Genomic DNA, 27,023 nt, shown 5'->3' on the forward strand with positions numbered 1-27,023 from the left:
CGCCGCGGTGGTCTAGTGGCTAAGGTACTCGGCTGCTGACCCGCAGGTCGCGGGTTCAAATCCCGGCTGCGGCGGCTGCATTTCCGATGGAGGCAGAAATGTCGAGGCCCGTGTGCTCAGATTTGGGTGCACGTTAAAGAACCCCAGGTGGTCTAAATTTCCGGAGCCCTCCACTACGGCGTCTCTCATAATCATATAGTGGTTTTGGGACGTTAAACCCCACATATCAATCAAATCAATCAATCAGAGAAATTGTCGAAGCCTTTCACATTAAAAAAAGAAAAGAAGGAGGCATTAGTCAGTCATCGGTTTCGTTAAGTAACCGAGAAGCCAGCTACCTCGAAGGACTTAATTGAGATCAGTGTTTGCATGTGTCATACTCTCCTTTTTGTCGTTTCAAAAATTTTGTTTCAAACACGTGTGAATTCCCGCAAAAAAATTTTTTTGGTTTTTGGTTTTTTTTGATTTCAAGTTACCCAGGGCTGTTTTTAGTCATGTCATCAAAAAGTGTCTAAGCTTAACTGCCGTGTACTTTCGCTTGAGTCTGCGCAAAAGCTTCTCTTGGCAATGATTCAGTGTTTGTAGTTCTTTTCTGTGTCGCTAGGGTTATGGGTTATATATGAAGTGCTGCTTCTGAAATAAAAATTAGTTGCGAGTGTAGCGAGTGTCGTGTTTTCTTGTCCTCTTCGTCCCCGTGAATTTGCGCTACTACACCATATGGTTAAATGATGTCTCACCAACTAGCCCAGCTCTCAACCCTACTGTCCAAAACACACTTGTGAGAAAAAGCCTGTCGAAGTTTTCGACAGGCTTTTTTCGATGAACTTTTTTGTTTCTCGTTGGATATTGATGAAAATTGGCACAGACACTAAGAATGACCTTGTGAAGGAGTGGTGCGATAGGTATGACAGAAAAGATTGTAATTGAATAAAACCATATACTGAAATCGTTACACATATTTTTGTGGTAAAGCTGTAATTAGTGTAATTAAGTACTTGATTACAAATATTCACTGAACTATTCTTTATTTGGAGACAGGTTTATTGCATAAGAGAAATGAATGACACCTTGACGGCCTATGCCTTCATTACAAATAACAAAGTTATGGGCAGAAGACTGGTGGCACAGGAATTTTTAGCAGTTAACTAATGACTCAAAACGGCATATAAAAATTCGTGCCCCTGATTCATACATGCTCTTTTGCCGCTCTAGCCGTGAAACGCATCATCATACAGCCGGTCGCGGAAACTCTAATCTACAGCAATTCATTAACCTCGGAACATTCATAGACGTTCGTCGCGGCATCAAGTATGGCTCCAAGCACGTCTGAATCTCATACAAAAGCTTATTGACAGCACTCCATATGACCATGGTGTGCGCGGCCGCGAGGACAGTGCAGCCGGCGCGTAATGCACTTGCCGGCGGCGTTCGGTGACGATGCGCGAGATGTGTAACTACGATGACAAAAAAATCTGCGCCCACTGCGCTTGGCATCCCACTTTCGAATGACGCGCGAAACTGCTAGCCACGGTTCCGAGCAATCCTTGGCAGTCAGGGGGGGGGGGGGGGAGGGGTGACGAGCTTGACTGTGTTGTCCGCTGCCGATGCGTAAAATGCCCGTACATGATTCAGAGGAGCTAGCGAGTGATGTGCTACATTCCTTGCGAAGAAGCACGTCGCCAAGAGTACGCTTGTGCGTCGTTCCTGCCCGCAGTCTGGCTGCCAGCGGAGTTAGGGCTAAAGCAGACTCCGATGATGCGCCGCACTCGTAAACCGCGCCCACTCGTAGTAATCAGATCGTGCGGCCGCTTACAGCTTCGTTGCTTGCGAAGAAGCACGTCGCCGTGAATGCGCTAGCACGTCGTTCCTGCCCGCAGCCTCGCTGTCGGTGGAGTTAGGGCTAAAGACGACTCCGATGGCGCGCGACGCTCGTGGACCGCGCGCCCGCTCGTAGTAACCTGATCGCGCATCCGCTTACTGCTTGTAACTAAAGCGTAATTATATCTAAGTGATCATCAAGCCGTGAACACGTCACGAAGTAGCGATTTTCGAGAGCCATGTCCTCGCGACGCACAAGCAGCAGACGACGATCTGCCGGAGCGAGCATCGGGCCAGTGGCGAGGCGAGCTCGCGACCAATCAAGGGCCTCAAAATGACCTTCAAACATTTGCTTTTTGTGCGCTTGTTGTTAAAGGGAGGAGCCAGCTGAGGCGGGAAAGTTAAACACGGAGAAATGCTTTTTCCGATGAGCCCAAGAAGCCGGCTCCCGGCTCAAGCATCGCAAAGCTATAATTTTTTGAAAATCGATGTTTTCTCGTCATTTCCAGAAAAAGTTTTGCTACCTAGGTGGGTGAAACGAATTTTACGAAGCAATTCTGCGTGGTTTTCAGTGTAGATATTATGGAACCAGATAGAAAAGGGGTTCCAGAAACTGAAATCAAGTGATTTTTTTGCCATTTTTTGCGATCCCAAAGCCGCGTCCCCCCTTAACCACTGAAGATAAGTCAAGTGCAACGAAAAAGCTGTTTCTAAACTATGGACACATATGTCAATTGCAAAAGGCCTAGCGACCCAACTTTTTTTTGCATTACCGCAGTTTTTGCTCACCCCGAAAAAGTTTCTATAAAATTTACTCGCATAATGAACGTGCCCCGAACGTGCTCAGTTTTCGAGAAAAAAAAAAGTATTCATTACATGAGTGTGGTATTTGCTTTTAGTGTGCTTCTTTCTGAATGAAGGAGCCAGCTGAAGGGAGTTTGAAGACACGAATTTTCTTTCCAATACAGTCGAAACCTGCCATAACGAAATCCCGAGGGAACGAAATTCTCACCGCAACGAAATATTTTCGGAGCACCGGCGAATGCCCATAGGGAGTCGATGCATTTTGTAACTTGTGACTACGAAAAATATTCATACTACAGTTCCCTGTTAACAAAATTTTTGAAACACAAATGCGCAAGCGCACATGAGAAGCAGCCACCATCATTGTTTAAAAAAAAAGTAAAGCTCGCGACAATGATGATGATGATGATGGCTTGCCGAAACACCTGCTCGTTATCGCAGACTACTTACGTAGCCAAAGCCACAATCCTCATGGAGTGTCGTTCATTGGCTTGGCTCTGTGCTTGGCTTTCTCGGCTTTGCGCACACATGGTCGCGTGTGTGGAGCCATTTGTGGAGAGTGTGCTTGCTCGCTTGGTGCAACGTGAATCGTGTGTTGTGATTGCTTCATCCGATTTCGCTGCCTGCGAAGATGCCGCCCCCAACGAAAAAGCAGAAGTTTATCAGGCTGGAAGATAAAGCTGCAATCAGCGAGATGGAAAAGGGCCGAAAAAAAGTGGACATCGCCGAAGAATTCGGCATCGCTTGCAGCTCGTCCACGATTCTCAAGAACAAGGCCTCCATTCTTGATGCACTTGAAAAACGGCACGAGTGCAAGAAACAAAACCGTAACGGCTGCAGTGTTCTCGGACGTGGACAAAGTGATGTTCCCGTGGTTTTGTGAACAGCGTGTCAACAAGGGGCCTTTATCTGGCAGGATCCTGCAACAGAAGGCACTGGACTTCGCTTGTATGCTCAGCTACGACAACTTTAAGGGGGGAGGTGGCATTGAAAAAAAACTTTTGTTGACCTACAGCAATGAAATTTGGCATGCATACTCATAAGTGTCTCGAATAGGGAAATATGCAGTTTCATCATGATAGCTTCAGTAGTTCTCAAGTTACATAATGCGACATGATCCAATTGCATGGTCTGCTCGTGGAAAGCCTAGCGCTGCAACAAAACATGCCAGGAAGCTGCGAATGGTGTTGATCTTTACTCAAAAGAAAGCTACAGGGTATGGCACTCTCAGAATTTTTTAATAAGTTCTCTTTTTTTTTTTAGAGATCATCATGGCTGCCGACACACAATGTCAGAAACAGTGGAACGGACAAATCATCATCTAGAAAAATAACAGGGCCATAAAACAGAAATTGAAGATTGCTGTACCCACAAGCAGTGTTCAGGGATTCAGGAAAAAAAAAAACAGAATCGAAATCGGTCCAGTCATTCCCGTGCTACTCTTTCCACGAGCAATGCACAATGTCCGAAACACACTTGTGAGAAAAAGCCTGTCGCCCCGCCGCGGTGGTCTAGTGGCTAAGGTACTCGGCTGCTGACCCGCAGGGCGCGGGTTCGAATGCCGGCTGCGGCGGCTGCATTTCCGATGGAGGCGGAAATGTTGTAGGCCCGTGTGCTCAGATTTGGGTGCACGTTAAAGAACCCCAGGTGGTCTAAATTTCCGGAGCCCTCCACTACGGCGTCTCTCATAATCATATAGTGGTTTTGGGACGTTAAACCCCACATATCAATCAGAAAAAGCCTGTCGAAGTTTTCGACAGGCTTTTTTCAATTAACTTTTTTGTTTCTCGTTGGATATTGATGAAAATCGTCACAGACACTAAGAATGACCTCACAGTGCTTTCATAAAAATTTTGAAGCGATACCACAAAAAACAAATTATTTCTTCATTGAACCATGTGGAGGGGCTGAGCATAATGTCAAAAAAAAAAAAAAATGGTATTGAGAAAGCTGCGTTCAAAGTTTCAACTTTTCTTTACGTCTCTAAGACACTTAAAAATTGTGATCTCAGGTTTGTCTTGTGATATTTGACTTCTTTTCACAATTTACTCCTTTTCATGATTTACAAAGAACAAGTATGGATTTCAAACAAAGTTCTTTGTATGAAGGAGTGGTGTGGTAGGTATGACAGAAAAGATTGTAATTGAATAAAACCATATACTGAAGTTATTACACATACTTTTTTGTGCTGAAGTTGTAATTAGCATAATTAATTACTTGATTACAAATATTCACTGAACTTTTCGTTATTTGGAGAGAGGTTTATTGCATCAGAAAAATGGATCACACCATAACGGCCTATGCCTTCTTTCTAAACAACAAAGTTATGGGCAGAAGACTGGTGGCACGGGAATGTCTAGCAGTATAATTAATGACACGAAACGGGCATATAAAAATTCGTGCCCCTGATTCATACATGCTCTTTCGCCGCTCTAGCCGTGAAACGCATCAACATACAGCCGGTCGCGGGAACTCTAATCTACAGCAATTCATTAACCTCGGAACAGTCATAGACGTTCGTGGCGATATCAAGCACGGCTCCAGGCACGTCTGAATCGCATCACAAAAGCTTATTGACAGCACTCCATATTGACCGTGGGGTGCGCGGCCGCGTGGACAGTGCAGCCGGCGCGTAATGCACTTGCCGGCGGCGTTCGATGACGATGCGCGAAATGTGTAACTACGAAGACCGGCACGCACTGCACTTGGCATCACATTTTCGAAAGACGACGTGCGAAACTGCTAGCCGCTGTTCCGAGCGATTCTTGGCAGTGAAGGGGGGTGGGGGGGGGGGCGACGAGCTTGACTGTGTTGTCCGCTGCCGATGCGTAAAATGCCCGTACGTGATTCAGAGGAGCTAGCGAGTGATGTGGTACATTAGTTGCGAAGAAGCACGTCGCCAAGAGTGCGCTTAAGCGTCGTTCCTGCCCGCAGTCTCGCTGTCAGCGGAGTTAGGCCTAAAGCAGACTCCGATAACGCGCCGCACTCGTAGACCGCCGGGCACCCGCTCATAGTAATCTGATCGTGCATCCGGTGCGGCCACTCGTAGTAATCAGATCGTGCCGCCGCTTACAGCTTCGTTGCTTGCGAAGAAGCACGTCGCCACGAATGCGCTAGCGCGTCGTTCCTGCCCGCAGTCTCGCTGTCGGCGGAGTTAGGGCTAAAAACGACTCCGATGACGCGTGCCGCTCGTAGTAACCTGATGGCGCATCCGCTTATTGCTCGTAACTAAAGCATAGTTATATCTTAAGTGATTATCAAGCCGTGAACACGTCGCGAAGTGGCGATTTTCGAGAGCCATGTCCTCGCGACGCACAAGCAGCAGACGACGATCTCCCGGAGCGAGCCTCGGGCCAATGGCGAGGCAAGCTGAGGCAACATGGCGGCCACGGCCAATCAAGGGCCTCAAAACGACCTTCAAACATTTGCTTTTTGCTCGCTTGTTGTTAAAGGGAGGAGCCAGCTGAGGTGGGAAAGTTAAACACGGAGAAATGCTCTTTCCGATGAGCCGAAGAAGCCGGCTCCCGGCACAAGCATCGCGAAGCTATAATTTTTTGAAAATCGCCGTTTTCTCGCCATTTCCAGAAAGTTTCGCTACCTAGCTGGGTGAACCGAATTTTTCGAAGCACTTCTGCGTGGTTTTCAGTGTAGATATTTTGGAACCAGATAGAAAGAGGGTTCCAGAAACTGAAAACTTGAGTTTCAAAAAATCGATTTTTTTTGCCATTTTTCGCGATCCCAAAGCCGCGTCCCCCCTTAAGGCGAGTCCTGGCTGGCTGAGGCGTTTCAAAGCTTGCCACGACATCGTTACTAAAGTCATCTCCGGGGAGGCAGTAGCCGTTGACTCGGTGACAACGTCGTTGTGGCTTCTGAGCAACAAAGAACTGCTCGGCCAGTACAAGCCCTCGGATATATATAATGCCGATGAAACGGCATTGTTTTACGAAATGCTGCCATCCAAGACCTTGGACTTTGAAGGCCTTTGAAGGCCAGAAGTGCCACGGTGGCGAGCACAGCAAGCGGCGCGTGACGATTTTATTGTGCGCCAACACGAATGGCACTGATAAACGGGCACTGCTCATTATTGGCAGGAGCAAGAAGCCCTGCTTATTCAAGGGGAATCGCAAGCTGCCAGTAAGTTGCACCGTGGACTTGAAGTCGTGGATGACGCGGGCTATTTTTAGCAGCCGGCTCCAGTTTTTCGATTCCGACATGCGGAAGGCAAACAGGTCGGTCTGCTTTCTTCTCGCCAACTGTAGCGTCCATCACATCGACATGCAGCTCGAAAACGTGCGCCTGGTGTTTTTTCCACCAAACTGCACTTCGGTGCTGCAGCCTCACGATCAGGGAGTTATTCGCAGCGTGAAGTGTGCTTACAGAGAGAGGCTGATTCAGCGTTTGCTGCTGAATATACTTATGAAGTGCCCCCCTGACGTGGACTTGTTCATGGCGCTAGAGATAATCGCCGCCGCGTGGATTGCGAGGAGTCCAGCCGTGATAACGAATTGCTTCACACACGCCGGTTTCGTCACTCCGCAGGCATCATGCACTGATCCAGCGGAACCGCAAGAAGGTTCGCCTGTAGGCGCACTTGACGGTACTGGTAACAGCGCAGTGCCGCTGTCACTGACCAGTGCATGGGGCGAACTTTGTGTCGTGGCAAACGAGATTCCCGATGGCCTTCAGCGTCCATGAGTTCGTTTGCGTGGATGAAGGCGTCGTCGTGCATGAAGAAGTGACTGAGTAGCGTGCGCGAGGCAGCCGATCTCGATGAGCAGCGACCGGAGCAGCCGGAGAAAACAAGTCCGCAGGATGTGCTGAATGCCTTCGACACTATTCGCACGTTTTTCGGCAAGCACGACGACGGCGTGGCGATGGGCTATTTCTTACAGTGTGAGTCGAGAGGCATGAAATTGCTCCATGGAAAGGCCCGCCAAAGTAAACATGCAGGTTTTTGGAAATAAAATGTTTTTCTTTTGTAAATTTCATGTCTTTTCTGCCGCATTCTCGCGCCAACGAAATTCCCACAAGAGCGAAATTTCGTGCTTTACCTGCTGATTTCGTTATTGCCGAAACTGTAAGTCCAAAAACCCAGCTCCCGGTTGTGGTTGTGCCATTGTTAAGCAACAACTTTTTTCCAAATCCTGTTTTTTCACCACCTACGTGGGTGCAATCAATATTTCAATGCTTTTCTGCACGGTTTTTAGTGTAGACATTCTGGTATTAGGATAGGAAGTGTTCCAGAAGCTGAAAATTCGACTTTCATAAAATTGATTTCTTTGTCATGTTTTGCAATTATCTCTCATTAAAGGGATACTGAACAAAAAATGGAAAAAAATGACGAAACTGAAATTCTGATTTGTCTGTTTTGATAAACAAGTAATTTCCTGTAATTTTGATTGTCAGCGTGCGGCTGCTGCACAAAAGCGCGAGCTGTTGCGTTGCAATCGTTGAGGTGCATGCAGGGGCAAGTGTTGCTGTCCTCCTTTTCCTTTTGTCCTTTCCTTCAACACTCGCTCTTCTACAAAAGTGCTGATGATTACCCCAGCCAGGAAGCATTGTTTGTTACTAGCGCTGTTCATTGCGCTTCTGGTAACCGTAGGGGGAGCCGAGCAGGTCAAGAGATATGGGCGACGGCTGGCAATGTTGGCTTGCCCATTTCGGGCGTTTGTGATGTCGCCAAACGTCGCCTCCTCTAGTTCACAAAACGGCCTCTAGACGCCGTGGTTCTTCAAAAACGCATTAAATTCATTATGTTCCTGTAGTTCCTGCCTGGAATGAAGGTTGTCTCTGTTGATTTGAGGACCGAATCTTTGAAAGGGCTGAACATTTTTGGAGCAAACGTTTTGTTTAGTTCCCCTGTCAGGGGAGACGTGGCTTTTGTATCACGAAAGATGGCAAAAAAGTTTTAGTTTTCTTTAAATCAAGTTTTCAGTTTCTGGAACCCTTTTTCTACCATGTACCAAAATACATAAACAGAAAAGCACACAAAAGTGCTTAGAAGAATGTTGTGCCCTCCTAGGTAGGAAAAATCGTGGAAATCTTAACCCCGGCAATTTTCTAAAAATTATAGCTGCGCGATGGCGTGGCGGGGAGCAGAGTTCTTGAGCAATTCGAAAAGAGTGTTTCTCCATTAATGTATTTTTTAATACTATGCATTAAAAAGTACAATTTTCGCTTGCTTGCCAGTTCATGTTTTCAGCTATTCATAGTCAGTGTCATAGCCTTTTTCTTCTGGGGCCCAAATCTCTGAACTCAAAACGAGCACTCATGCTGAAGTTTTTGATGTTACCTTTGCAGTGCTTTGTATATGATGGCAAGCTTGAAAGTATTGGGCTGGGTACACTGAAAAATGCAACATGATTTGCTTGTGTGCAGCAATCGTCACACCATTCTGGATTTGGTGGTGGTCCAGTGGCACCATCTCGAGGTAGTAGTCGCCAAGGCCTTGACCAGCTGACTGGTGATGAGGAGGAACTGTGGCGGCAGCGACGACAGCAGCATAATGATGAGATGGCGGTGACTGTGGAGCGTACCAGACAGCGTAGAGAAGAGGAGGAGAAGCGTTACGAGCAGATCAAGCAGTCCTCCGCCGCCACGGCTGCTGCCGCCAACGCTGCCGGCCAGCAACAGCAGCAGCCGCAGCAGCAGCAGCCCAGTGTGCCTGATGAGTCCACATCTGTGCCTGCTGAAAAAGAAGACCTGGATCAGCGCTCGTGTCATTCAAGCGAGAGTCGGGAGGAGGTCCGAGGAGGCACACTGCTGCCTAGTCGGGAGAGGCCAGATTTTAGGCAGCAGTCATTGGGTGGCTATCAGGTTTGTGTGGAGACCCTCCGCGCATATTTCTTCTTGCCAGCAGTATATGATGGTTGCTAATGCATTTCTGGCTGCGCAGTAATATACAATGGATACTCGAGCTTCTTGCATCACACACTCGACTTTGCTATAAAGACACAATGTATAGGGAAAAACAGTTGTACCCATGTATAACAGCACTGAAGTGCCACAAAAATTTTATTGTTATAAACGATTATTTTCATAAAAGGGTTCAAAAATAGGGGATTGCAGGTTATGAAAAATTCACTGTATTTTCTTGCATAATTTGCACACCCCTAATATTTAGCCAGCTTAACTAAAGAAAATGCAGTCGAACCCCTTTATAAGAGACACTGGTATATCAGATAAATGGTTATAAGAAACATCTATGGGCCTGCAGTTGAAGTACGGTTTGAGAAAAAATGCATACGTAGTACCCTGTTTATAAGAGACAAGAATTGCTGCCCAGAGCATGCCTCTTACAAAGGGGTTCAGTTTTATTTACTCGGATATTTTGTGCTCCCTGATTTGCTGCGCGCATGGGGAGAGTTGGGAACTTTGGATGCTTAGTACGGACGTGTGCCTCGCCGAGCAGGAAAGTGCAGTCATGCATAAAACGCCAACACAACTCCACCTACCGCCTGGTGGTTGAAACCTGAAATGCGCGTTTTGGGCGAGACACTTGTTCCACGCAGTGCAAACAACTTCACAGGAGAGTGTCAGTATCCCCACATCCTTCCAACTTTAAGGGGGGGCGCGGCAAGTAAAGTGCCGATTTTGGTCAAAATATGCGATTTTCTGATTTATTTTTTTTCGTAATCTTCAGACCTTCAACTTCCTTGTTCTAAAATATTACAGCGAAACGTGCGCTACAAATCCCGCAAATAGTGTTTTTGCCGAGGCTAGTCGCCGAAAAGTGCGAAAAAAAAAGCCCCTGAAACGGTGTTGTTCACGCCGCACAAACGCGCCAAGTTGTTGATCGTGGGCCGCCATTTTGGTAGCTTTGGAAAGAGGAGAAAGCCGGCTTCCCGATGGTCGCGGTCTCGTATTTCGCCGAGTGAAAATAAAAGCGCGAGGAGCAAGTAAAAAAACGAAAACGAAGAACGGCAATTGGCTGCGCGGGTCACGTGGTAGCAGGCGCGACCTCTTACTGGTCAAAGCTGCGCCGCGCACCTTGGCAACCTTGGAAGCGCGAGCGCATCTGCGGCCGCCGAGTCGAGAATCATCCGGCGTGCGCTTCGTTTTTTGCCAGTTGGCTGTTTTTGTGATAGTTCGCGTGCTTTTTTTACCAAGCTTTGTTTACATCGGTGGTCTCTTCTGAGTGCTTGCTCATACTGCGGTGCTATGTTGTCGCAAAAAAAGTTCCGGAGCGTCCACAAGTACGGCAAGCGTCGGAAAGCTTGGAACAAAGGGCAGACGACTGCGGCTGCCGTCCCAGTCGCAGTTCCGGACGGAGCATGCTCTTCAAGCGTCACGGAGCCTCTACTCAGACCCTTCGCTGATTGTTGTGAGGCCGAGAGTGTGGAAGGTGCCACATCGTCGTATGTCAGACCGCCGGATGCCGTCGACCGTGATGGACGCTCTCGCGAACCCGATTGCGGTGGCACCGCGTCGGCAGCCGTTGCAACTCCGGGCGTGCGCGCGTCGAACATTCTATCGCGAGTTTCGGCCCAGATTCCGAGCAGTGAAGAAATCGCGCAGCGGGCGCAGACAAGGCGGGATGTTTTGGATGCCGTAGCATCGAAATCCGCTTCAAAGCGGAAGCTCGAGCTTCTGAACGAAGGCTGCGACGAAAATGACGGCGGTAAGGACTCCACATTCTTCATTGTAAATAAGAAGATGCTGAACGGTCTGCTTTCGTCAGTAAAGTGCAACAAGTGCGACGAAGGGTCGATACGCCTCGAGACTACGCACTGCCTTGGACTCGCGGCGAGGATGGAACTTTTTTGTGACAATTGTGGCATAGTGAACAGTGCGTGGTCGTCCCCGAGGTGCTCCGGGCAACAAAAAACGAACCCCTTTGAGGTAAACGTGCGTGCTTTGAGGGCTGTGCAGTCAGTTGGCAGAAAACAATCTGCCATAAATGACATTTTTTCTGCGATGGACATTTCGCATCGAGCACTGCACCACAAGTCCTACCAGAGACTGCAAAGGAAGTACAGCCACCCTGCCACCACATCAGCTGCCACCCGCATTGAAGCAGAAAGTGCACAGAAGGTGCATGACATTTACAAGGACCTAGGAGGAGTGCCAGGCAACATTGACGTCATTTACGACGGCACGTGGATGACGAGGGGGCACAGAAGTCATATTGGCGTGGGCTGTGTAATCGAGCTGTACACAGGCTTGGTCTTGGACCACTGTGTCCTGTCCAACTACTGCCAAGGCTGTGCTGTTGGTCCCAAGCCTGGTGACGACAACTATGAGGAGTGGCTTGAGAAACACAAGCCACAGTGCCAAAAGAACACCGATGCTAATGCAGGCCAAATGGAAGTAGAAGCAGCGAGGATCATGTTTGAAAGATCGTTTACCAAGTACAAGCTTCGATACATCAATGTGCTCTGCGACGGTGACAGCCGTACGTACCTTGCCCTCACGCAAGACAAGGTGTATGGCTACATGTTGATTAAGAAACAGGAGTGTGTGAACCATGTGAAAAAAAGAATGGGCACTTCCTTGCGCAACCTTCTTGATGAGCACAAATCCAAAGGCCAAGGACTGAGCATGGGTGGCAAAGGCCGGCTGACGCAGGGCCTTATAAAGAAGTTGACGAATTATTATGGCTGGGCCATTAAGAGCCACCCCAACGATGTTCCTGGCATGGAGAGGGCCATCATGGCCACTTATTACCATGTAACATCCACAGACCAGGATCCACACCACGACCTGTGCCCAAGTGGGACTGACTCCTGGTGCCCGCACAATCAGGCATTGGCCAAGGGAGAGCCGCTGCCGCCTCACAAACATAAACTGCCCCCTCACGTGCGAGTGGCACTGCTGCCAATCTACAAGCGCCTCTCGAACAAAGAGCTCCTTGAAAGGTGTGCGCAGGGAAAAACCCAGAACGCTGTGGAGAGTATGAACAGCCTCATTTGGTCACTCCAGTCCAAGAGCCAGTTCGCCTCCCTTCGAAGTGTGGAAAGTGCAGTTGCAGATGCAGTCTGCCGTTTCAATGGTGGCTGCAAGAGTGCGCTGCAAGAGATCACTGCTCAACTGGGCTTCAATCCAGGAGACTGCTCTTTGCGGCGAGCAGCCGAAAAGGATGCCAAAAGGGTGAAGAGGGCTCAAAAGACGCATTGTTCCACGACAAAGAAGCGCAAAACTGGGTTGCGCTCTACAGAGGCCAAGGCCACAGCATCTCAGGATTACTGCCCAGGAGGATTCTGAGTGTTTTAGGCATGTTGTGAACTTCCAAACAAGAGTGAACTTTCAAAGTCAGTTTTCTCAACTCTTGATTTTCGCCTATGTGCCTTCGCTAGAACATCTGTCATTTTTTAACAAAGACTGATAGAGTCGTTCCGTTTTTTGCACTAGGCTCAGGAGGCCTTTAGCAGTGCAATAAAGCTTTATCTCTCTTCTTACTCATCATTTAAAATTTTTAGAACACATTTTATAATTACTGCGATGTGTGCGCAAAACAACATCCATGTTTTGGAAATTTTATTTATGGTTACAAGAACTAGAAAAATCAACTAATAGCTTCTTTGCACAAGTTGATGCTTTGGGAACATAATAATATGAAAAAATAATTTCATTTAGCAATAATTATCTCTTTAAGTGCGAAGAGCATTAATTAGTATAATTATGCTTGTAACTCAAAAAGTACAAGAGGTATTTGAAAACGGTTTTCATATTTGGAATCCTCACAATCATCCACATACACACACCAAATTTCATCACAAACAGTACATTAATAAAAAAATTAGTTTTACTTGCCACGTCCCCCCAGGGGGGACGTGGCAAGTAAAACTAATTTTTTTATTAATGTACTGTTTGTGATGAAATTTGGTGTGTGTATGTGGATGATTGTGAGGATTCCAAATATGAAAACCGTTTTCAAATACCTCTTGTACTTTTTGAGTTACAAGCATAATTATACTAATTAATGCTCTTCACACTTAAAGAGATAATTATTGCTAAATGAAATTATTTTTTCATATTATTATGTTCCCAAAGCATCAACTTGTGCAAAGAAGCTATTAGTTGATTTTTCTAGTTCTTGTAACCATAAATAAAATTTTTAAAACATGGATGTTGTTTTGCGCACACATCGCAGTAATTATAAAATGTGTTCTAAAAATTTTAAATGATGAGTAAGAAGAGAGATAAAGCTTTATTGCACTGCTAAAGGCCTCCTGAGCCTAGTGCAAAAAACGGAACGACTCTATCAGTCTTTGTTAGAAAATGACAGATGTTCTAGCGAAGGCACATAGGCGAAAATCAAGAGTTGAGAAAACTGACTTTGAAAGTTCACTCTTGTTTGGAAGTTCACAACATGCCTAAAACACTCAGAATCCTCCTGGGCAGTAATCCTGAGATGCTGTGGCCTTGGCCTCTGTAGAGCGCAACCCAGTTTTGCGCTTCTTTGTCGTGGAAAAATGCGCCTTTTGAGCCCTCTTTACCCTTTTGGCATCCTTTTCGGCTGCTCGCCGCAAAGAGCAGTCTCCTGGATTGAAGCCCAGTTGAGCAGTGATCTCTTGCAGCGCACTCTTGCAGCCACCATTGAAACGGCAGACTGCATCTGCAACTGCACTTTCCACACTTCGAAGGGAGGCGAACTGGCTCTTGGACTGGAGTGACCAAATGAGGCTGTTCATACTCTCCACAGCGTTCTGGGTTTTTCCCTGCGCACACCTTTCAAGGAGCTCTTTGTTCGAGAGGCGCTTGTAGATTGGCAGCAGTGCCACTCGCACGTGAGGGGGCAGTTTATGTTTGTGAGGCGGCAGCGGCTCTCCCTTGGCCAATGCCTGATTGTGCGGGCACCAGGAGTCAGTCCCACTTGGGCACAGGTTGTGGTGTGGATCCTGGTCTGTGGATGTTACATGGTAATAAGTGGCCATGATGGCCCTCTCCATGCCAGGAACATCGTTGGGGTGGCTCTTAATGGCCCAGCCATAATAATTCAACTTCTTTATCAGGCCCTGCGTCAGCCGGCCTTTGCCACCCATGCTCAGTCCTCGGCCTTTGGATTTGTGCTCATCAAGAAGGTTGCGCAAGGAAGTGCCCATTCTTTTTTTCACATGGTTCACACACTCCTGTTTCTTAATCACCATGTAGCCATACACCTTGTCTTGCGTGAGGGCAAGGTACGTACGGCTGTCACCGTCGCAGAGCACATTGATGTATCGAAGCTTGTACTTGGTAAACGATCTTTCAAACATGATCCTAGCTGCTTCTACTTCCATTTGGCCTGCATTAGCATCGGTGTTCTTTTGGCACTGTGGCTTGTGTTTCTCAAGCCACTCCTCATAGTTGTCGTCACCAGGCTTGGGGCCAACAGCACAGCCTTGGCAGTAGTTGGACAGGACACAGTGGTCCAAGACCAAGCCTGTGTACAGCTCGATTACACAGCCCACGCCAATATGACTTCTGTGCCCCCTCGTCATCCACGTGCCGTCGTAAATGACGTCAATGTTGCCTGGCACTCCTCCTAGGTCCTTGTAAATGTCATGCACCTTCTGTGCACTTTCTGCTTCAATGCGGGTGGCAGCTGATGTGGTGGCAGGGTGGCTGTACTTCCTTTGCAGTCTCTGGTAGGACTTGTGGTGCAGTGCTCGATGCGAAATGTCCATCGCAGAAAAAATGTCATTTATGGCAGATTGTTTTCTGCCAACTGACTGCACAGCCCTCAAAGCACGCACGTTTACCTCAAAGGGGTTCGTTTTTTGTTGCCCGGAGCACCTCGGGGACGACCACGCACTGTTCACTCTGCCACAATTGTCACAAAAAAGTTCCATCCTCGCTGCGAGTCCAAGGCAGTGCGTAGTCTCGAGGCGTATCGACCCTTCGTCACACTTGTTGCACTTTACTGACGAAAGCAGACCGTTCAGCATCTTCTTATTTACAATGAAGAATGTGGAGTCCTTACCGCCGTCATTTTCGTCGCAGCCTTCGTTCAGAAGCTCGAGCTTCCGCTTTGAAGCGGACTTCGATGCTACGGCATCCAAAACATCCCGCCTTGTCTGCGCCCGCTGCGCGATTTCTTCACTGCTCGGAATCTGGGCCGAAACTCGCGATAGAATGTTCGACGCGCGCACGCCCGGAGTTGCAACGGCTGACGACGCGGTGCCACCGCAAGCGGGTTTGCGAGAGCGTCCATCACGGTCGACGGCATCCGGCGGTCTGACATACGACGATGTGGCACCTTCCACACTCTCGGCCTCACAACAATCAGCGAAGGGTCTGAGTAGAGGCTCCGTGACGCTTGAAGAGCATGCTCCGTCCGGAACTGCGACTGGGACGGCAGCCGCAGTCGTCTGCCCTTTGTTCCAAGCTTTCCGACGCTTGCCGTACTTGTGGACGCTCCGGAACTTTTTTTGCGGCAACATAGCACCGCAGTATGAGCAAGCACTCAGAAGAGACCACCGATGTAAACAAAGCTTGGTAAAAAAAAGCACGCGAACTATCACAAAAACAGCAAACTGGCAAAAAACGAAGCGCACGCCGGATGATTCTCGACACGGCGGCCGCAGATGCGCTCGCGCTTCCAAGGTTGCCAAGGTGCGCGGCGCAGCTTTGACCAGTAAGAGGTCGCGCCTGCTACCACGTGACCCGCGCAGCCAATTGCCGTTCTTCGTTTTCGTTTTTTTACTTGCTCCTCGCGCTTTTATTTTCACTCGGCGAAATACGAGACCGCGACCATCAGGAAGCCGGCTTTCTCCTCTTTCCAAAGCTACCAAAATGGCGGCCCACGGTCAACAACTTGGCGCGTTTGTGCGGCGTGAACAACACCGTTTCAGGGGCTTTTTTTTCGCACTTTTCGGCGACTAGCCTCGGCAAAAACACTATTTGCGGGATTTGTAGCGCACGTTTCGCTGTAATATTTTAGAACAAGGAAGTTGAAGGTCTGAAGATTACGAAAAAAAATAAATCAGAAAATCGCATATTTTGACCAAAATCGGCACTTTACTTGCCGCGCCCCCCCTTAACATACCTGCCATCCCGGATTTTGAACTTTTCTCCCGGTTGTATGGCTCTTAAGAAAATCTCCCGGGAAACCAGTTTTGCCCCGCGCGTCCAATGCATTTTCTGGCCACGTAGCAAAAAGGATTCTTTTTTTTAATGATGGTAGCAAAATTCAATGTACGTTTTCGACGTGCGAAAGATGGCACCAGAACGTTCCGCCTGCCGAGTAGGAGCAGTGAAATCGCGCATGGCTGCACAGTTTTGAAAGGTCACGCACACTAACGGAAAAAAAGAGAGAAAATTCTATTGTAGTACAGCGAGGGCAGTGATACCTTGAGACGGCTGATGCTTTTGCTAGCTGTTGAATGCGCCAGCATTCCAGGAAGAGATGGTGGTCAGACTGCTCGCAGTTCTGTGCCACTTCACTCCTTTCGGTTCGTTCGCTGTTTAACTGATGGAGGTCGTTCCTGTGCTGCCGCATTTTTTCGTCGAAATCTCTGGTTTCCCGATGCAGGAAGTGGGCAGCCGACCATTCACGGAGCCGTGAAACGGGAGCCGTAAGGGCACCGGTTTTTGGGCCAGGCAGACAACTGCCGAATGCTAATGCTTACGTTTGGTATTACACGCTAGAGGAGATTGTGGCGTACAAGAGAGACCCCACCTCCTAATCATTTCGCGCTAGTGTTTTCCGAGAATGCCGACTAGGACGTAGTTCAAGTGCAAAATACACGCCGGCTGTGTATTTTGCATTGCTGGTGCCGCAGCCCAAAGAAAAAAAGAGTAAGGAGGGACCCAGCCTTTCCACAGGAGAGCTTAAAAACCCTCTGTGGCTGTTCCATTGTACGGACGCACCCAGGTACTTTGTTATGTGAGTGGCGGTGGTGCTGCTGTTGTTAAGCTTTGGGGTGGGGGGGAGCACATAGTCGGACGTCTAGTCTCTCCCCCCCTCCCCCCCCCCCTGTACCCAAGGGGAACTGCGCATGCTTATGTCCACACCTCACCACACACTTTCTCTACTTTCCTTTCTTCATTCACTTTCCCCTCTCACTTAAGAAGCTAAGCTGAACCATGCTTCTGCAAGGGTTGATAGAACCTAATGGCAGGGCTTTTTCGAAGCTGCTGGTCACGATTAAGGGGAGATGCGGGTTGGAAAACCGCGATTTTTTTCGTAAAAGTCAATGTTTTCCTCCAAGCCTTCTCCTTAATATATTAAAAAAATCAAAGCTGAGAATCAACTACAGGTTATCGAAAAATACAATTAAAGCACTTGCGGTGGCTCGTGAAAGTGCGAAATCGCCCGATTTTCACGCACGCGGCACTTCGCTCTATGGCATCGCCGACTCTTGAAAATTCGCGGGCATGTAGGCCTATCCCTCTCCTTACAGAGCCCACTTCGGAAGAGCAGCATTCACGGTAAAAATACAACAAAAACGTTTTCCCACTGCATTCTAGCGTGGGGAGTGGGCCTTTGAAGTCGCGTGGTATGATCGGAGCCCTGCCATTTGTTGCGAGCATTCAGCTGCGCAGTCGGATGCGAGCGCTTTCTTCGTTCTCCTGACACATCGATGAACACAACTTCTGCGTCATGGATGCCGGCGAGAAACGCTACTTTCGTTCACGAAAGTTCATTTTGCGGCACCAGTACAAGGGAAGGTGTCCCAAATGCATACAGTGAGCGCCGGCGATAGGTCAGTCTGCTGCTAGGCCTAGCCGCGGCAGCAGCGACGCATCTGATTTGGATTGTTCGAGCTTTATTCCCAGCGTCGATGACTTCGTCAGTGCTTCAGAGTGAACGAAAAAGATGTTCGACGACTAAAGCAAGCGTCAGGACGAACGCGGAAGCTCATTTATTTGTGAGACTGATACGATGCAAAACCTCGTCAGCGGCGCAGTATGCTCCAACTGCGGACGGTGCGGGCTGTCCATTCGGGTAATGGCATGTAGACGATAAGGACTGGCGTCTTTTTTGGAACTTGAGCGCCGAAATGACGCATGTGGTGCAACTGTTGTTTCGTCCACGTACGCCTCAAGCCGCGTGTATCCGTCGTGCGATGGAAGCGAGGAGACGTTCACCAGCAGCAGTGCACCGGACAGCTTCGCTGTGAGCGTGAAGTCGGTGGTCGCACCGTTGGCAATCGGCGTCGGACACGAGCAGCTTGTGCGGTTTTGTCCAATCATTGGTGTTAAAAAATCAGTGCGTCACAAGAACTGCCATTCGCAAGAAAAAGTGCATACCGCCGTCGAAAACCTCGCACGAGCCTGAGAGCAACGGCCCATCGCCGCAGTACCAGGGAAAAAAAGTAAAAAGCCTGTCGGGAGGAGGCAGCTTGCAGAGACTGTAAGGGTCCACTATATAGTGCTGGATTATTCTGAAACTCAACCTTTTCAAGATAGCTTTGCTTACATTCTGTGTGAATTTTATGCAGATTTGTTGACTATTGAAGTGTGTTGAAGTGAACATGTTTTTGAAAACCTCTTTTTCTCAGTTCCTAATTTTTTGGCATTTTTAGAGCTTGTGCACTATAATTTATACACTTTACGTAGTCTGATTGCAATGAAACTTGGCATGCTTAAAGTTTAACATGTCTTGAATTCAAATAAACAACTTTCAGAGGTCTCGAAAGCATATTCAGCTAGATAATTTTAGAACCTTGTTCCTTGAGTATGGTAAAGCTCAAACTCAGCATTAGAATTTTTTTCTAGGCCAGCACACAAATGTTACACAATGTTTCTTTGCTTTATTGAATTCTGCAATTCATTAGGAGCCACATTTGCTAGTTTTTAGAGCTTTCTTGTGCTTACTATTGTTGCCTAAGCTTGCACAAAAATGCATTGGTTTTACAAATGCATGGTCTGCGAAAAATTAAGGAAATGAGCCATGAAAAAAATGAAAGCAGATTTGAAAAGAGGAGCTCGAACTCTATAACTGGTGAAAGTTTCATTGAGCTGTCACAAATATCTGAGAAACAAAGCTTTTGAGGCAGCGCTTCTCCTTTTCGCAAGTCAGAACTTTTTTTACATTTTTCTGTTTTTTTTAATACGACTCTTTTCTCCTCTCACTGTCTCCTTTATCCTCATCTCCCTTATCAAGCTCTCCTCCCCTATATTGTTACCTTTTTCCTCCAACATTCTTGTTTTTTTGCTGGTTTTTTACTCATCGACAAGGGTCGCCGACAAGAGTGCCTGGTTTTTTGTTTGTTTTTTCTCTTTAAGCGTCCGGGCTACGAGTGACGAAGGCCGAGAAAGGGGAAGGCAAGTGGTTTGCAGGACTGTACTCCATTTCATTTCTTTTTGTTTTTCTCCCGTCTCCCTACACCTGTAAGCTTACAATGAGGGTTGAAATTGGTGCAGTATGATGATAGTTATAGCGCGAGAACAGAGCGACGACAGAGACAAAGACACAAGCGCCAACTTCCAACTGAGTTTAGTGGGCAGAGCGCGGAAACATATAGAGGAGACAGTAAATCATGTGACAGAAACCATGTGGCAGAAAGAGCAATACATGAGTAAGGGAAAAAAAAAACAAAAGCACAGAAAAAGGCAAAGAAGAGTGTACAGTCAAACCTCAACATATCGAACACGGATATATCGAATTATTACCTATATCGAACGGTTCCTATATCACTCGGGAAATCGCATGCATTATTGATTTATTTCGAACAAAGTTTGACATATAATGGATATATTGAACTCAGCCACCCCAAACCGCCCGCGCTCCATTGACAGGCGGCGAGCTTTCCCACAACTCTCGAAAGTAGCGGTAGAGCGCCGGTCGTTTACGAATGCTGCACACATCGATGGCGCCGAGAGCGCCACTTTAACGTAGCGGCGTACCCGTGCCGCAGCCTTGCGGTAGAGGTTCTTGAATGAGGAAAGTGAAGAGAAAAGCATGGAGCTGTTATTTTCTTTCAATACGGAGGCACCGACACGGCTTCGCGCGGGGGAAGGGAGAGCGGGAGGTAAATATTGAGGAGGAAAGTATAGGAGGGAAAGGACGCAGACGACTGTCTCGGACGCGGCCCGCGCTGCTGCCGGGAAAGGGAAAGCAGTCAGGCGACCCGGCATGGGCGCGCCATGTGCGCGCTTTACACCCGGATTCACGCCGCAGCCTTGCAGCTTGCAGTCGTTGCAGTCTCTATGGTGTCAACGGCACACTGCGCACTTGTTGCAAGCTCCTCCCCCGTAGCATCGGCAGGCATCGGTCGTTGTGCTCGCAGTGTTCGGAGTTAGGCCTGTCGCGCGCTGTGCGCGACAGGCCTCACTCCGAACGGCGGAGCTCACGGATGTGGAGATTGTCGCCGAAGCTACTGCTGAGCAGCCAAATGAAGACTCTGCCGAGGTGGATCCCGCAAGCGCTGATGGTGCCCCGCTCCCGACATCAGCTGAGGTCGTAGCTGCCTTGGCCCTTGTGCGCCGCCACTGCGGCGCGATTTAAGGCACCGGCCTATCACTTATGGATCGCCTGGACTATATTGAGGACGCAGTCGTCAAAACAGGCCATGGCCAACAAAAAGCAGGCTACTCTTTTTCAATATTTTAAACCAACACAATAAATACTACGTTTAAATCTTCAAGTGAGTATTTACTGCACCACGCTTGAACGGTTCGTTGGTCGTTTTCGGCAAGCTGTTGACGCATTTTTTTTCGTGGTTTTTTATATCGAATTCTGGATATATCGAACTATTTCGCGATCGCCGCGCTGTTCGATATATCGAGGTTCGACTGTATAAGGAAACAAAACAGAAAAGTAATAACTACTCGCGCGCACCGAAACTTTCGAGGAACCTTCTTTCCTTCTCGGACAGAGACACGGAGGGCTTGTTAAGGGGGAACGCGCCCTTTGAAAACCGAAAAATCGCGAAAAAGTCGATTTTTTGAAAACCACATACTCGGGCAGTATGACTCATAAACTGCCTCTACTGTAAATATCAATGTCTAATTCATCGCGAAAGTACGTCAAATAAATTTTATAACATGCCGTGGCAGCCGGCAAGCGGCGAGCGAGCGCCAAAAATACCCCAACTTCGCGCGCTTGCCATTTCCCAACCGCTCGGCCGATCGCCGCCATCTTGATGTTGTTTTGCTCGTGAATTCTTGCGCTTTTTTTTTTCGCCACCCGCGGCAGTGGCGGTGGCGCTCCGAGGCGGGAGTCGCTCACGATTGGGGGGCTCGCGGAAGCTTTCGAATGTCCCGCTGCCTGGATGCGAAGCCACGATTGGACAAAGCGCGCGCCTCTCGAGGGAGTGGGTGAGCGCGCGGCTCCTATTGGCTGCTGCGCGCGATGACGTAGCTGCTTCTCCGGCATGCACGGGCTCGTCGTCTGCACCGGCGCTTGCAATGCCGGCGTTCTTTGTGTGCCCCTTTGCCATCATTTCGATCGGTCGTCACACGTGCTCCTCTATCTTTCACCGTCTTCACGAGACGATCTTCTACCGTCTTCACGAGACGATCTACCGCCGTGTTCACGGGACGCGGATTGTTGCGCTGACGGTCACGATGGGCATTTCGAAGTTCAAGACTCGGCACGCGTTCGGTTCAAAAAAGCGTCAGCTGAAGCTCGTACGCATGGCGAAGCTCACCTGCACGCCCACGCGCGGCGACAGTTGCACCGATGCTTCCGCTTCATCTTTTCAAGACGATTGCGTCGACGCTTCCAGCGACGAGACTTCTACACCATCGGCACAAGGATCCGTCGTGACGATTGAGGCTGGCGTTTCGTGCTCAAGTGCGCCTGGTGTGTCGCGCTCGCCAACCGCATTGATTCCGGCCCCGAACAGTGAGACCGCGTCGTCGACTGTGCACTTCCAAACACGTTTTCGGACGTGCGAGGAGTTGGCGACGGCGGAGAGAGAACGTGCTGCTGTGCAACGAAAGCTTGGCGCTATGCCAGCGACCGAGAGGAAGTTACAAGCGATGATGCCTGAACCCGAAGCTGCCACCGCTACGACCGAAGGCGAGAGATATTTTCTCGTGCAAGGGGATGCCCTTAGCGACATGCTGTCCAAGACCCCGTGCCCGCGCTGCCTCGCGACCGGGATGAAAGTTCAAGGAGGCACCCAGCTTGGACTTGCCACGAAGCTTGAGCTGGTATGTCCACATTGTGGAATAGTTTCAAGTTCGTGGAGCTCTGCTCGTCAGAACGAGTCAAGGGCCTTCGACGTGAATGTAAGAGCCATTACGGCCATGAAACAAATAGGGAAGGGACAGACAGCCCTCAACGACTTTTGGGCAACTATGAATGTTTCCCACCGTAATAAATGTTTGAAACTTTCGAAGTCAATTTTCTCAGAATGACTTTTTTGGCCAGTGAGGCTGCTTAGTCAGGTGATCTCTCTGGAACTGCTGGTCTGATTTCTATCAGGTTTTTTTTATTATGCACCTTAATAAATTGCCCAGGGCAAGACAAGCCCGCTTTTTCAATTTATTGTGTCTGTAATTTGTAATAATTAACTAAAACTTCATTGATGAGAGCCAAATTGTGAACACTAAATTCAGTGCTCTGCTAACATTTTTTGGCAAGTAAATTTAAAAAAAGGGCTCTGTCTTGCCCTAAAGCACCTATCCAGGAATCATCATAGTGAATTTCACAGTGCTAGCACATTTTTCAAATTCTCCAGACCCTGACTAAGGGACCCATGTGGACTACCCTGATAAATGGCTGTAACTTGGGAACCAGTGAACATAACTGCATGAAACTTTGTGGTTATGCAAATGGCTTTGCTATTAGTGTACCCTGAAAATTTCATTAAGATATCTCAACAAACAAAAAAGTTGCCCTTCGAAGGTAGCCTCCCCCCTTAAAGCATGACACCTGTTCGCGTGCCATCTGCACAGCCTTGACAATAACTCGTGTCCTTCTTGCCTCTTTGTCGTTCTGTTCTCGTGCTATAACTATCGCCATGTCATACCAACTAGCCCACACTGCCAGTATGGTGCAGTATGTTTTGAAAATTCTTTTTTGGTGCTCGCCCTTCTTCGCTGGAATGTGGTGGACAGAACGAGTTTCGAAAGAAAGGCTGTGGAGGTTTTCAGGGGACGAGATTTTCCCATAGCGTTTGAGGTCACTGAATACCGCCGTAAGTCTTCTAGTTTAGCTGGAGATACGGTGCGTTCTGCAACTAGCAACGATGAACTTGGTAGTTCTCGTCAATTACTCGACTGTGGTCTTGTTGAGCAGGCCTACCGTCAGTCATGGCTATAAATAAGGAGCGCGAGCGCAAGAAGTATCTGCAAGTATTTCTGAAACAGTACTCAACTGATTTTAGTTGCATTGTGGAATCTCGAATGGGAAAGCACCATGCACGCTGCATTATTTGTGGTTGTAAGCGCTTCACATGGAGGCAGGTCGGACATCGTCGCTCACATCCGGTCGCGAAAGCACGTCTTCGCCCTTCACAGCCAAGGAAAGCAACAGCAGCCGGGACAATTCTTCCGCAAAGAAGATGGTGACAGTGACGTTGTGCGTGCTGAGTGCTTGTTCACGGGATTTTTACTCGAGCACAACATTCCGCTGACTGCCGCCGACCACGTGGGTCCCTTGTTTTGCAAGATGTTTCCCACATTGGACATCGCAGAAAGGTATGCCTGTGCCCGAACGAAGTCAACTGCAATTGTTGGAGAAATGGCTAACCATTTTCAGGAAGACATCGTAAGTGCATTAGTGGGAGACGCTCCTTGAAAAAACTTATTTGTAGTCGTAGACACTTTGTTATTATATAGTTTGTTATATATAGTTTGTTATTAATATAGTTTTTCATAGAGATTTCAAATGTGCTATCATTTTTCGTGTAGCTGCTATAGTTATCAAGTTACGCCACGCACAATAGCAAAAATTTAAATGTTTTGCGGGTACTCTTTCATGTACTTAACTTTCAGTAAAAGCATTGTCTCTGATCTTACTTGAATCTCTGTAGATTGTAAAGTGTAAATATTTATCCAGATACGTCACAGAAATATTCGAACCAAGGGAAAAAAATCGCATTGAATGACTAATTATTTTCAATCTCCCTTGAAACAATCACCTAATATTTTCACATCTAATTCTGGTAGGCATTGCAATTTCAAGTTGATATTTGCATTCTGCATGTGTTGAAAAATATGCGTGCCAAGTTTCGTTATTATACAATAAGTATAAGTGTCTAAAAGGCTGCCCGGAAAATGTGAAATTGTAAAAAAAAATGAAAATGAGAAAAACAAGTTCGAAAGTTTGGAAAGTTGGCATTTATTAGGAAACCATTTTTTTTGCATCAAATTGGGCCACAATGAAAAGCATCTTGCACTGAATGCTTGGAAGACCGATAATCGCACATAATTGTGAAAGTTGGTCATGGCCTGCGCCTATAGCGCGTGCTGCCAGAATTGCCTTCAACGTTTAGAGCAAAGCTATCACGCGAGCTCCTGCTGTCGAAACGAGCGCTCGTTCCTTGGTCCCTTGCTGAAGTAGTAAGTCTCGACGCGTGCGTGAATGAAAGTGTAGATTCAGGGCAATCTGTATTTTCACAGCACAGTTCGAGGAATGCCGAAAGCCCTTTGTGCTTTCCAGCTACCTCGGACGCCGAGTTCCCGTTTGTGGCAGGTTGGGCATTGCACACCCGTCACAAGGGCAGTCAGCGCATCGATTTCGCAAAGCAGCGTGTTCGCAGTAGCAGCACCTACTGGTCTACGTTCACTCTCGAAGAATCCGCTCCTCATTTGGGATGCACTGACGAATTCCACGACAGCGGCACAGATTTCACAACTGTCGCCGCGGGGTTCGGTGTCAGGCCTATCCGAAGTCGGGGCGTAGGTTGGCGGTGACATCGGCGTTTGGGAAGCGTCCGACGTCGTTTCCCTCGATATTTGGGGCGAGTTCTGAACTTTTGATTATGTAGACTGCGCTTCTCGGGGCTTGCCATAACGCAAATCTGCAGAGAAACACCGAACAACTCGATATCGACGTCCGAGGAAGGATAGGAGGTGGAGGAGGCATAGCGCACCGCCGACCAATGGCGGCCTCGCGCTGCTTGCCGCGATGTTCAAAACACGTAACGTAAGCGTCGATTTTCTTGTTTTTGGTTTTTTCTTCATGGAGATACGAGACTGGCTACTAGTGGATTGTGAAGGTGAAGGCCTTCGCAGCATGCATGCACGATTGCAAATGGCGGCCAATGCGTCGTTTTCGCCACAGGACAACGCGAACTATGCCATTTTTGGCGACTTTCGCGCATTTCTCACGTCGCCGCTCCCTACTTGATAGCATTTTTAAATCATTTCTCGTGCGAATTTCAGCTTGATATTTTCAGAAGTAAAAGATTATAGTCCAAGGATGCCAATACAACAGGAAAAAAAAAGAAAATTTTCTGGAAAACCGCGAGTTTTCGACCCGCGTTTCCCCTTAAGTAAACTGTTTTTGCTATTGCAATGGATGGCAGTAATGACGGCGAGTCCCAACTTTATGCAATTGTAGTGACGTACTATGCGCAAGATACACGACTTGTTGAGAGCAGGCTGCTTTTCTTAAGTAAACTACAAGGACATGCAAATGGGCGTAATATTGGAAAACTGATCAGTGATGCGCTGGCGTCTTTTGATATCCCAGTTTCTAACTGTGTAGCATTTTGCTCGGATAATGCCAATGTTCTGCTGGGCAAAAAGAATGGAGTGGCTGCAGTGTTAACAGAACTTCACGAGAATATAATCAAGATCGGATGTCCGTGCCATCTTGTCAATCTTGCTGGTGAGAAGGCAGCATCGTGCCTACGTTCAAAGGCACATGAAATTCTTGTGGATATATTCTACTATCTGGAAAAAAGCGACAAAAGAAAATTTTCTTCGAGAGTTTCAAAACATGCATGACAAGAAGTGCAAAAAAAAATGTTGAAGCACGTCCCGGCCAGGTGGCTTTCACTTGGGAAATGTCTCGCAAGGCTGCTCGACTATTGGGCGCCGCTGTTAAGTTTTTTTTTTTGGGGGGGGGGGGGGGGGGCTTAGGCAATCCGAGAGAGAGAGAGAATAAACTTTATTGGGTTCCAGCATGCGGGATTCCCTCCGGCCGCGCAGGGCGTGGGGTTCACCCTATCTCACGTTACACTAGAAGTCCTAATGTCAGGTAGATTGTACTCAAGCACAAGTCAAAGAAAAAGATGCTAGCGTCAGCTCAAAGAAGAAAACTACTTCTGGCCATGTGTAGTCGGCGGCAAAGAAGCCCAACAAGATTGAAAAGGAATGCGCGGACGGGCGATAGATAACTCGAGAAGAGCGAATTTTTTTTTTCTTGAGAGCTCGGAGCTAAACAGAGCATACTGTTTATTTTTGCTCAACACCGTCACCATTTTCGAGAAGGTGAACCGATGTTTGCAGGCACAGGCACCCTAAATACATGTGTTGCGCTCGCACTTGCTTAGTATGCTCGAAGATATGACAAGGTTCGTGAAAGCCTCTGTAATTAGGCAGCAAAGAAACTTGCTGGGTGTTAATTACAA

General features: G+C 47.9%; 1 protein-coding gene across 9 annotated transcripts in view; it reads left to right on the forward strand.

Annotated features, from left to right (window-relative positions):
* LOC119161406 (uncharacterized) overlaps positions 1-27,023 on the forward strand; it is a 201,196-nt gene that overhangs the window by 43,902 nt on the left and 130,271 nt on the right. For all 9 annotated transcript variants that reach the window (XM_037413853.2, XM_037413856.2, XM_075879330.1 and 6 more), the window contains exon 10: positions 9,001-9,438. In XM_037413853.2, the coding sequence (XP_037269750.2) occupies positions 9,001-9,438 (438 nt within the window). The remainder of the gene's footprint in view (positions 1-9,000; positions 9,439-27,023) is intronic.

This window comes from Rhipicephalus microplus, chromosome X, assembly GCF_043290135.1.
Source record: "Rhipicephalus microplus isolate Deutch F79 chromosome X, USDA_Rmic, whole genome shotgun sequence".
NCBI classification, from domain to species: Eukaryota; Metazoa; Arthropoda; class Arachnida; order Ixodida; family Ixodidae; genus Rhipicephalus; species Rhipicephalus microplus.